We start from the raw sequence: 12,559 nt of genomic DNA on the forward strand, positions 1-12,559 counted from the left end.
TGTATAGATTTAAGCAGTCTGGAGATCCTGGTGGAGCACCTTAGCACTGGGGGCCTTGGACTCCTTGGGTCTCCTGATCCCCTTACTGGGTCTCTGGCTTAACGGTGCAAGGGAGCCCTGACTGGGGGTGGTGAGAATGAGCTCTGTGGCTCATGGCACTTGAGGCAACTGACCCTCTATTCTGGCAGGTACCAGGTCCCTGATGGAGACTGTTGTCTCTGCCATCTGGATACGCTACATTGGCGTGGACCAGTTTCACCCTTTCCACCAGGGGGTCGGTCTTGCTTCACCTCACATGCTTCCTGAGAAGGACTGGACCAGGAGTGTGAGCCAGGTTGGGAGTGTCGTTCCCGATGCCAACCTTCTTTTGAAATTCAATAGGAGCTCATGAGGAGTAGCGTTAGTCACAGTACATAGTCGTTACTGGATGGAATGGAACGCCATAGGAAGAGCTTCTTGCCAGTGTGAGTCTGGAAGGCCTTTTGACTTACAGATCGTGGCATTCTCTTTTTCAGCCTGTTCAATCCCCTGGGGGTTGGAGCTAGTAGTCCTGCTGGATGCGATGCCTCTCACCAGCAGGTAGCTCATCGCTCATTAAGGATGAGCCCTGGTAACTGAATATAGCTGGGATACCCAAACAGGGTGAAAATGGAATCTAGGGCCTTTTTGACTGATGAAGTGGAAATGTCTGGATGTGGGATGGTGAATGGGAAGCAGGAGTACTCATCAATGATAGAGAGGAAGAAAGTTCCCGTTCATGGAGGGGAAAAGGTCCCTTCAAATTGACACAGCCATTCGAAGGGCCTGGATGACTTGATCAGGTGTGACTTTGCAGGGCAGTAGAAGTGCGGCTTGCACGCCATGCAGATTTGGCAAGACCTGGTCATTTCCCTGATGCCTTCCATGAGTAGGGCAGATTGCGCACCTTTTCAAAATGAGCCATGCGGGTAACTCCTGGCTGGCAGAGCTCATTGTACAGAGACCACAGTTGGCCGATCTGTGCAGAGGCACAGCTTCCTCTGGATAAAGTATCTGAAGGGTCATAAAGAGCTCCTGGTCAATAGGCAATGTTATAATTGTAGTCTAAGAGCTCGATCCTCCACCTAGCAATTTTGTCATTTTTGATTTTGCCCCTCTTGACATCATTAAACATGAATGCGACCGAGCTCTGGTCAGTGAGGAATGTAAATTTCCTACCAGCCAGGTCGTGTCTCCAGTGCCTAATGGCTTGAGTCTCCTTTTCCACAGGAGTTCTGGAGCTCGTGGCCTTGCAATGTCCGAGAGAAGAATGCAACCAGCCTGCCCGCCTGGTTCAGGGTAGCAGCAAGGGCTACATCCGAATCCTCACTTTTCACTTGGAAAGGTACATTCTCATCCCCCATGTGCATGGCAGCTTTTCCAATGTGATTTCGCAGATAGTTAAAAGCAGTTTGGGCTTCAGTCGAGAGAGGGAGGTTGGCGGCTTTTTAGAGGGGACAAACCTTACCAGCGTATTGAGGGATCCACTGGGTGTAATATGAGAAAAAACCCAAGCATCTGCTCAAAGCCTTTGTGGTCCTGGGAATGGTGAGCTCTAACAGTGTCTGTGGAAAGGGCGGTGGCTGCATTTAAAACTGGGTAGCTGAGCATAGCCAGCAAATTTTTCATCTTCAAGAAGGGGTTGTTTACCTCTTCAGTTCATGAAGCGCGAATAAAAGGTTTTATTAGCTGATAACTAAGGGTAGGGTCTCACAGTAGTCTTCAGAAGGGTTCTGGGTTTAGGCGGGAAACCAGGGTTATAGTGAGCAGATGGAAGTGGAGCCGGGAGGTGGGGCCAGTCATCAGCACAACAAACTACCCGTGAATCCCAGTTCACTCCATTCATCCCTTCCTGCAGAATTTAGGGTCTGTGAATGAAGACAGAGAACATGGATTCTGAAAAAAATCAAAAATGTACATTTATTTACAAATGTATAGATTTAAGCAGTCTGGAGATCCTGGTGGAGCACCTTAGCACTGGGGGCCTTGGACTCCTTGGGTCTCCTGATCCCCTTACTGGGTCTCTGGCTTAACGGTGCAAGGGAGCCCTGACTGGGGGTGGTGAGAATGAGCTCTGTGGCTCATGGCACTTGAGGCAACTGACCCTCTATTCTGGCAGGTACCAGGTCCCTGATGGAGACTGTTGTCTCTGCCATCTGGATACGCTACATTGGCGTGGACCAGTTTCACCCTTTCCACCAGGGGGTCGGTCTTGCTTCACCTCACATGCTTCCTGAGAAGGACTGGACCAGGAGTGGTGAGCCAGGTTGGGAGTGTCGTTCCCGATGCCAACCTTCTTTTGAAATTCAATAGGAGCTCATGAGGAGTAGCGTTAGTCACAGTACATTCCCTATTGGGAATGATGCCATTCTCCACCATGTAGTCCAAGATAGCCAGATGTTTAGTTCTGAACATGCACTTGCTCGAGTTATAAGTGAGGTTCAGGGCTTTCGCTGTGTGAAGAAAGCTCTAGAGGTTGGTATCATGGTCTTCTGAGGTATGGCCACAGATGGTGACATTATTGAGGTAGGGGAAGGTAGTCTTCAACCCATACTCATCCACCATTCTGTACATCTGCCTCTGGAAGATAGAAACCCCATTAGTGATACCAAAAGAGACCCTCTGGAATTGATAGAGATGACCGTTAGCCTCAAATGCCATATATGGACGGTCCTCAGAATGGATTGGCAGCTAGTAATAAGCAGCTTTCAAGTCAATGGTCGAATAGACCCGAAACTGCGCAGTATTATTCACCATGTCTGAAATTTGAGGGAGAGGATATGCAGGAGTGTCCTGATTAATAGTTTGGCTATGTTCAATTATTAGCCTGGATTTTTTCCCCCCTTTTACCACCACCACGCACTCTCCATGGGCTAGTGCTAGGTTTGATGATACCTTCATCAAGCAGACGTTGTGTTTCAGACTTTATGAAATCTCGGTCTGCTGTGCTTTACCTCCTGCTCTTTGTAGTAATAAGTTTGCAGTCTGAGGACAGATTCAGGAAGAGAGCTGGGGTGTTGATATTAAGTGTGGAGAGGCTGTAGGTGGGTTCTGATTTTGGGGGTCCTCCGTTCCGAACCATTATGGGGGGAGGGGACCAGAATACTCCAAGGTCACACTTTTAAGATGACACAGGAAGTCCAGACCCAACAGCACCGGAGCACATAAATCATCAAGTTCATACAGGCGTATTTTACAAAATTCCCCCTTCAAACGACATGCACTATACAACGTTGTTGAATATATGTAGAATGCAACTGAGACACAAGGAATATACAATAATTGGAAGGATACATCTTTAGGTTGAACTCTTACACAGTCTGAGAGTCTATGAAGCTTTCAGTAGAGCCTGTGTCAATTATGCATTTACTGGAGTGTCCGTTTACCTTCACAGTCACTATGGTGTTGCTCAGCTGGTGAGGTCTGTCCTGATCTAGAACCATCGAGGCTAGGATCCGGCAAACTCCATGCTTCTCACTCGAGTGGCCCCCACAATACTGGGTTGCCCTGCGTGGGTAGTATGGTGTTAACCTTATGGCATGGCAAGATGACCACCCTCCTTCCTCTAATGATGATGGCGCCGTTTAAATTTGGGTCATACCAAGATGGCTACTGAGCCTTTTCGTGCTATTTCCTCACTTCCTTCCATCACTGTGTAGCGGAGCAAGTGGGTTTGGTGAATTCAGGTCAGACTGTTTGGGGCTGGAATCGGATGCTGGAGTGGTGCAGGCCATGGACTTCTCTGGGCTTTCCCTTGCCCAATGTTCTTTCTTGCCAAAGCTGGAATACACTAAATATTTTGCCGGGCAACGTGATGGGAAATGGCAGCCGTTAGGGCAGGGGTAGCGGGAGCAGCCGGTCCTTGGAAGGGAGTGAGCTCACTAGCTTCGATGTCGTCATTCTTGAGCTTGGCCTATTCCAATGATTTAGTTCAATGTGACTAGCCAGATCCTTCTTATGCAACTCAAACAGTTGCTGCCTCATGTACCTTGAGTGGGACACCTGCAACTAGAATGTCCCAGATCTGTTCTTCACAAACACAGCCTGTAACTGCTTTATATCTGCACTTCTTGGCAACCATCTACAGATCCAGCAGGTAGTCGTCAATGGTCTCTCCTGGTCATTGGTGACATATAGCGAGTTGGTGCCTTGCTAGGACCTCATTTTCCAAATTAAACACCTCAATGGCAGCATTGTATGTAATGCAATTTCTGGTGACTGCAGAACCTTTTGTTTCTACCCTCGAAATGAGTTTGGACCTCCTGAGTTCATTGGTGTGGAAGACATCTCTGGTCGCGTTCAGATAGGCCAGTACATGAACTCCTCAGCCACATCGGGGGACAGAGGGTCTATCAGCTTCATACCTGGCTTGGATAGTGCCTCCATCATTTAGGGAATAAGCTAATAATATTGTAGCACGAATAAAAGTTCTCACAGCTGGAGGGAGAATAAAAACTTTTATTAGCTTATAATTAAGGGTAGGTTCTCACAGTTGTCTTTGGAAGGGTTCTGGGTTTAGGTGGGAAACCAGGGTTGTATGTGAGCAGATTGAGGTGGAACCAGCCATCAGCACAACCCACTACCAGTGAATCCCAGTTCACTGCAGTCCAATGGATAGCTTTTGCATTACTGGACAGTAAATCAAAAAGAAGCTTCAAGATCTGAGCTGCTCCCAGAAGAAAATGATGATAAAAATTGACCATTCCTAAGAATTTCTGTATGCTTTTAACCATACCAGCTTTTGAGTATTTGATAATGGTCTCAATTTTGGATGGTAGTGGGGTCACGCCCTCCAGAGTAATTCCATGCCCCAAAAAATCAATTGTTTCTGTCCAAAAATGTATTTATTGGTATTGATTGTCAGTCCAAGTTCTTGAAGACGGATAAAATGTTGAGGTAAATAAAGACATTGGTCATACCACGTCCTAAAGCGTCCATCACCCGTTGAAACAATTAAGCAGCATTCTTTAATCCAAATGGTGTTCGTAAAAATTTGAACAACCCAAGCAGGGTAATTATTGCTGTTTTTGGAATGTCTATTTTGGAGATTTTTGCTCCATGCAAATTAGCTGAGAAATCCAGAATACGAGGTATCGGATACTGATCTGGGATGGTGGTGTCGTTAAACCCCCTGTAATCTCCACATGGTCAGCAACCTCCATTGTGTTTGGGGACCATGTATAATGGGGATGTCCAAGGGCTGTTGGATCTACGAATTACGCCTAGTTCCTCCATTTTGGCAAACTCGTCCTTAGCTAAACGCAGTTTCTCTGATGGCAAGCAACGTGTTTTCGCATTAATAGGTGGGCCCTTAGTACAAATGCGGTGAGTAACGCTGTGCTTTTCAGTGGAGTCCACACCAGTTCACTCAAACAACTCCACTAGGTTCCCCCCCCCACCTATTCTCCGCCCATAACCCTCCAACCCCCCACCCCCTCTATCCAAGTATATATTGAACCTCCTCTTAAATGAAAGAATTGACTGCCTCAACTATTTCTTCCGGAAGATTATTCCATTCAGACACCACTCTTTGAGTGAAGAAGCATCCTCTAATGTTTCTCCTAAAATTTTGCCCCCTTACCCTCAACTTGTGTCCTCTTGTTTCAACTTCCCCTGCTTCCAACAGCTTGGAGAATTTATCTGGCCAAGTGCAAAGATGATTCTCGAACTTGACATTTATCTTCCTGGTGCTGAAGATCAGAATGTTGGAACTGTTAACTGCTCGTAGTTGCAGATCCGGGGTAGGATGGCATGTGCCAAGGCTGCTGGGTGGAAATACATTAATTTCTGAACCGTGTCCACCAGAAATTTTTGCTGGGACAGTTGGTCTCATGTATACAATAGGCTTGCAGGTTTTTTGCCAAGCACTGCACCCCTTACTGGTGCTTAGTCTGAGCGTTTCCTGCAAATGAGCAGGGTGGAAGGAATTTACGGGCATTTACTCCCCAAGGACTGTGGTAATAACACCAAGACGAGGTTGCTTGCCCATTTTGGGATGTTGTTTGAATTTAGTGAGTGTTGTGTTAAGAGCACAAGAGTGTGACACGGGTTCAAGAGTACAGGGGTTGGTTGTGCAGACTTGCTGTCCTTTTTAGCCAGGCAGAGAACGTCTGCCTCTGCTCTTAGGTCTTCAAATCCATACTTGAATTACAAGAGCCTAATATTATCTGGCACTACGTGCCCCCACTCCTTGTCCGGTACGGACACGCTCTAGCTACCTAACCTAGTGCAAAAGGTGATACTTATGTGCCACGAGAGGTCAAAAGAAACAGAACAAAGCCTTTCTAGTTCTGCAGGCAAAGTTCGGGGGGAGGAGGCAATCACTGTCATCCTCCCTCACACACCTGTATAACCTGTGGTTCCCTCTCCCTCCCCCATCTCTTCTACCCCCACTCCCACATGTATTACCTATGGTTCAGCACCCCCCCCCCCCCCCCCCCCCCCCCCCATCTGTTCTCTCAGATTCCCGGTAAACCAGAGCGTCTCCAGATGCCGGACTCAAGTACAATCCACAAACTTGCTGGAGAAACTCAGCAGGTCACGCCACATCCCAAGGAAAGGGCTTCCTCTGCCTTGTAATTTCGTGGCACTTTTGCGTTTGTACCCGACGCCCGCATCTGCAATATTTTGTGTTCTGTTTAGCCCGGTCCCTGAGCAGGTCTGCAGACCTCCGCCTTCGTCCCAGTGGGTGAGCTCCAAACTACAATAACCACAATGCCCCGCGTTCCATGCCGTTGTCACGCCGGCTCCTTGACCCGGCAAGACGCATCCGCTGCTCCAGGCGCGGGCTAGTGCCGTGCTCCAGCGCAGGCACCTCTGATGAGGTGACGGTTGATGGAGCAGAGCTTCGCAGTGTCGGCCTTATAAATCACCGAGCCGGGTACGTGCTGGTTGCGGGACTGGGGCGGGATTCCTCCGGCCCGCTCACCAGACAGGTTGGGTCCGTTCGCGCTTAGCGCCGGGCCTGCTCCGTCCTGCCCGGGAGGCATTGTGGGGCACGGGACGGAGAGAGCTTTCTGAGCGCCGGGGCATTGTGGGTGGGAAGGCGGACATTGGTCGCCATGGCGCCGGTCTTCTCTGTTGTTTCGTGAACTGATTCGGGGGACATTGATTCTGCACAGCTCACCGGCGAGCACATTCCGCGGGGTACCATTATAGTTGTCAAATCTCCCCCTTGTTCACTGTTAGGAGCCTACCCTGCCCTTTAATCATGAGCTGATCCATTCTGCCCCTCAGCACCACTGCCCGACCTTGGATTCCCTGGCTAATCAAGAATCTATGGATCTCTGCCTTCAATACACCCAATGATCTGGTCTCCATATATAGATCACCTTCTAGCTGAAGAAATTCCTCTGCATCTCTGTTCTAAATGAACGCCCTTCAACCCTGAAGTTGTGCCTTCTTGTCCTGCCATGGAAAACAACCTTTTTACATCTACAGCTTTCAACATTCAAAATGTTTCCATGAGACCCATTCTCCCCCCTCCCCATTCTCTTACATTCCAATGAATACTGTCAAATGCTCCTCCTCCTTTCATTCCCAGAATCATCCTTGTGAACCTCCTCTGAACCCTCTCTAACATCAGCACATCCATCCTTAAATGAGCCCAAAACTGCTCACAACATCCAGTGCCTTATAAAGCCTCATGGACACACTGTTGGCATAGTGGTGAGTGCAACACCTTTACAGCGTCAATGATGGGGATCAGACCAGGGTTCGAATCCGGCGCTGTCTGTCAGGAGTTTGTATGTTCTCTGCATGGGTTTTACCTCGGGGGGCTCCGGTTTCCTCCCACCGTTTGAAATATGTGGGGATGTGGGTTAATTAGGTGTAAATTGGGCCTGCTACTGCACTGTGTGTCTAACTTTATAATTTATTTATCATATCCCTGCTGTCATATTCCTCTTGAAATTAATGGCAGCATTGCATTTGCCTTCTTCACCACCGACTCAACCTGCAGGTTTACCTTCAGGTTATCATGCACGAGGACTCCCAGGTCCCTTTGCATCTGGGTATTTTCAATTTTCTCCCCATTTAAAAAACAGTTTGGTTGTTTATTTTATCGACCAAAGTGCATGACCGTCCACTTCCCAACATTGTATTTCATTTGCCACTTCTCAGCCCATTCTCCAAATCTGTCTACACGACCTGCTCCTCCACTGACCTTCATATCATCTGCAAACTTGGCCACAAAGGCACTCATTCCATAATCTAAATCATAAATATACAACATAAAAAGAAGTGGCCCCAACACCGACCCCTGAGGAACCTCACCAGTAACTAGAGCCAACCAGAATATGATCCCAGTATTCCAAATCTCTCCTTCCTACCAATCAATCAATCAATGCTCTACCCATTGCTAGTATGTTTCCTGTTCTACTATGGGCTCTTAAGTAGCCTCATGAGCAGCACCTTGTCAAAGGCCTTCTGAAAATCCAAATACACAGTGTTCACTGCATCTCCCTGATCCAGCCTGCTTGTCACTTCTTCAAATGAGGTGAACCACCTCAGATTGTTCAGTCTTTCCACGTAATTAAAACTGCTCTGTCAATGAATTATTCTAGGACTGTGTGAATAACAATCAGTGGTTCTGCCACTTCACATTGACATCCTGTGTTCGGTTGTGTCCTGCGACCATTTAGGTTATCTATGGATTCATCCCATATGGCAAACATGAACGATTTTGTAATTTCATTGTCCACCATGAATTGCCCCAGTGGATCAAAAGTGGAGAGAAGAGATTACAGAGATAGTGGTGGAAGTTCAAGTCTGACTGTACACGTACAACTAAGTTCTCTGGACCATGGTGCACACACATACAATGCACAGCACAAAATAATCACATAAAACAGTATACATGAAGGTATAATTTTGGAATGATTTACTCAGTTCATCAATCTCACCGGCTGCAGAAAGAATCTATATCCCAGCCTGGCAGTCCTGGTTTTGAAGCTCCTGTAGCTCTTTCCTGATGGCAGTGGGTCAAAGATACTGTGGATGGAAAGGGTCCTCAATAATTCTTTGGTGGGAAATATGGTAAAGAAACTGCCAGAGGACACTTATGTCCTCCTACATAGCTCATTTGAAAGATTCTCATCCCAAAGAGCAATGTTCTCAGGGAAAAGGTTTTCTGCTCAAGTCTCTGGAGTGCATCAATTTTCTGATAGATCCCAGAGTGCCACCAAGTAATCATGACTTCCCATGCAAACAAAATTGTCTGTTCCAAAATGCTGTCCTACACCTCCTGATAATCTTTCTGTGCTCCATTTGCAGCAGAGGATTTATGAATGGTGAACAGAACATCGCACCAGATCTCCAGTATCAGTGAGTTCGCCAACATCTGAATATTATCAACCTTTGAAGAAGAGGTGCTTGTTTGTTTTATTTCCGAGAAGAGTTCACAAACCACGGTTGACAGCAAGCCCCAGGTCACTGAATGCTCAAGGATGCTGACGGTGGGAAGAGCCAGAGAAGATAGAATTCCAGTCACAGCCAGAGAAAACCAAAGGCATGTTCTGTACGTGTGAGATTTTGTTGAACCAATCTGGAGAACCCACTAATATTTTCTTAAACAAATATTGCTTGACCAAAGCAATGTACCAGTCTGAGTTGTTAATTTCATGGAAAGAAACAGTTCCCAGCACCGGCTGGAAAAATGTGCATTCGCACAAGTTCCACGTTGTACCTTGTTGAACCGTTGTTCTCAGACCTTTGATGCAGGGACGTTTGATGCTCATTAGAGACTGAGAGAAACAACTGCAATTGTTCAAAGATGTCATGTGAATTACCGAGGCAGCAACAAGATCAAATCATAGAGAAAACATTCAGGTGCTTGGTTTGTGGAAAGAGATTCACTCGGTCGTCTCACCTACTGACTCACCAGCGAGTACACACTGGGGAGAGGCCTTTCATCTGCTCTGTGTGTGGCAAGGGATTCACTCTGTCATCCCACTTGCTGACGCACCAGAGGGTTCACACTGGGGAGAGGCCTTTCATCTGCTCTGTGTGCGGCAAGGGATTCATTCTGTCATCCCACCTGCTGACGCACCAGCGGGTTCACACCGGAGAGAGGCCATTCCCCTGCTCCAAATGCGGGAAGGCTTTCACTCAGTTATCCAGCCTGTTGAAGCACCAGCGGGTTCACGCGAGAGAGAGGCCCTTCGCTTGCGCGGAGTGCGGGAGGGCATTCACTCAGTCATCCCACCTGTTGACTCACCAGCGGATACACACTGGAGAGAGGCTCTTCATTTGCTCTGAATGTGGGAAGGGATTTACCCGGGCATCCAATCTGCTGACCCACCAGCGGGTTCACACCGGAGAGAGGTTGCTGACCTGCACAGAGTGCGGAAGGAGATTCACAAAGTCATCCCACCTCCTGAAGCATCGGCTAATTCACACTGGAGAGAGGCCTTTCATCTGCTCAGAGTGCGGAAAGGGCTTCGCCCAGTCATCCAACCTGCTGATGCATCAGCAGGTTCACACTGGGGAGAGGCCCTTCACCTGCCCTGAGTGTGGGAGGGGATTTGCCCAATCGAGGTACCTGGTGAAACATCAGCAGGTCCACACCGGAGAGAGGCCGTTCACCTGCTTGGAGTGTGGGAAGGGGTTCACTCGGTCCTCCAACCTGATGAGGCACCGGCGCGTTCACACAGGGGAGAGGCCATTCACCTGTTTGGAGTGTGGGAAGGGATTCATTCAGTCCTCCCACCTGCTGAGACACAAGCAGATTCACGCTGTGGGGAAAATTTAAAAAAAAGTATGCGTTTACAATTTGACCATTGCAGCTGCTGAGAGAAAATGAAGGGTCACAAATGAGAGCAAGAGCTAGATTTTGATTGTACCCTGGGTTTCGGCAGTTGTTTCTACTGATGTTAATATTCCCATTAACTGGACTTGGGTTAAATATTCTGGATCTGGTGCTAATAAAATATTTCTGTCTTGGATCTTGTGCCTCAGGCTGTAATGTCTCTGCAATGTGTGCATTAGAAAGACCATGCAGTGAGGCCAACTGGCCAGTGCTTCTGCTCCTCTCTAATCCTGTCAGGCTGCTGTGGTGTTTTTATTTTCACACACACATATACACACACACACACCCCTGTGAAATTTGGTAACAGAGTGATGGCTTATCAGGTGTAAAACATAAAAATCTGCAGACAGGTTGAGGTGAAAGCACAATGCTGGAGGAACTCAGCAGGTCAAACAGTGTCTTTACACAGCAAAGATAAAACTACATTACAGAAGCTCCAGCCTTGAGCCCTTCATCAAAGTATGGAAAATGTCGGCAAGTGTCTGAATAAAAGGGTGGTGGGGGGGGGGAAGATGTAGTTCCAAAGGCAGGAGATGAAAGGTGAAGAAGGGAGGGAGAGGACAGCAGCGATCAGGGGGAGGAGGGATGGATGGGTGAATAGAGGAGAGGGGGTGGAGAGCTGAGGGAAAGAAGACAAGTGGAAGGGAAGGAAGGGAGAACAGGGAGCAGGCTAGCAGAAACCGGAGAAGTTGATGTCAATACCATCTGACTGGAGAATTCCCAGATGGAAAATCAGGTGTGGTCCCTCCAATGTATGAGTCTTCTTGATGAGATAGTATATGAGGCTATGGACAGACATGTGAGTATGGGAGTGGGACACAGAACTGAAGTGGTTGGCCACTGGTGTAGACGGAGCAAAGGTGCTCAGCAAAGCGATCTCCCAGTCTGTGACTGGTCTCTGATGTAGAGAAAGCCACAAAGGGAGCACCGGATGCAGTAAATCAGTCCTGAGGATACACTAGTGAAGTGTTGCTTCACTTGAAAGGCCTGTGGTGAGGACGAGGTGTGGGCGCCAGTGTGGCACCTCCTGCGGCTACAGGGGAGGGTGCCAGGGTGGGAGCGATTGGTAGGGAGGGATGAGTGGATGACAAACAGGGTCAAGAGTCAGACCCAGGGCAGGGGTGGGGAGTGGTGGTGAGGGGTGGGGCAGCAGTAGAAGGAACGGGCCTGTGATGAGAGGGAGATAATCAGTTCAGGATAGTGTTGCAGCAACATCAAATTGCAGCAACATTTGGCCATTCAACAGACTGGCTGACTCTGTCTCTTTCACCCTCCCATGTATTCTGGTTGAGAGCCTCCAGATGTACATCCATTTCAGCCAACTGTGGCTTCCACAAAGAAAGTTCTCAATCCTAAATCAACAAACCTCTTTACCTGAGACAGTGACCTTAGTTCTGGACTGCAGAACTTGGTCTGGAAAATGTTTCTTTTGTAGCAGCAGCTGCACACATAGAAACACACGACTGAACTCGGTGGGGTTTCCAGTAGAACTGTTTATTTGAATTTCATGTGTGCCCCTTTAAGGCCAATGGGAGTTCCACATGCACAATGGTTTTTTTAAAAAACTTTATTTATTTGTTCAAGAAACAAATAGTATATGACATATACAACAATTAACCATAAACATGAATGTTATTTTTTATATATAGAAAAAAAGAAAAGAAAAGAACCCCCCCCTTCAGTCAACTCTCCTAAGGAGAGCCATAAAGAAAGAAAAAATAAAAATATTAAAGA

At 47.6% G+C, this 12,559-nt stretch overlaps 1 protein-coding gene across 1 annotated transcript; it reads left to right on the forward strand.

Moving 5' to 3' along the window:
• Positions 1 to 6,761: 6,761 nt before the first annotated feature.
• Positions 6,762 to 10,961, forward strand: LOC138761546 (zinc finger protein 436-like). Its single transcript, XM_069933858.1, has 2 exons — positions 6,762 to 6,898; positions 9,292 to 10,961. Exon 2 carries the CDS (start codon positions 9,791 to 9,793, stop codon positions 10,766 to 10,768), a length of 978 nt encoding a protein of 325 aa, XP_069789959.1. The 5' UTR covers positions 6,762 to 6,898; positions 9,292 to 9,790; the 3' UTR covers positions 10,769 to 10,961.
• Positions 10,962 to 12,559: the final 1,598 nt, after the last annotated feature.

This window comes from Narcine bancroftii, chromosome 4, assembly GCF_036971445.1.
Source record: "Narcine bancroftii isolate sNarBan1 chromosome 4, sNarBan1.hap1, whole genome shotgun sequence".
Classification (NCBI taxonomy): domain Eukaryota; kingdom Metazoa; phylum Chordata; class Chondrichthyes; order Torpediniformes; family Narcinidae; genus Narcine; species Narcine bancroftii.

Coding starts and splice junctions, on each gene's coding strand:
- LOC138761546 (XM_069933858.1), top strand. CDS start 9,791: ATGTCATGTGAATTACCGAGGCAGCAACAAGATCAAATCATAGAGAAA.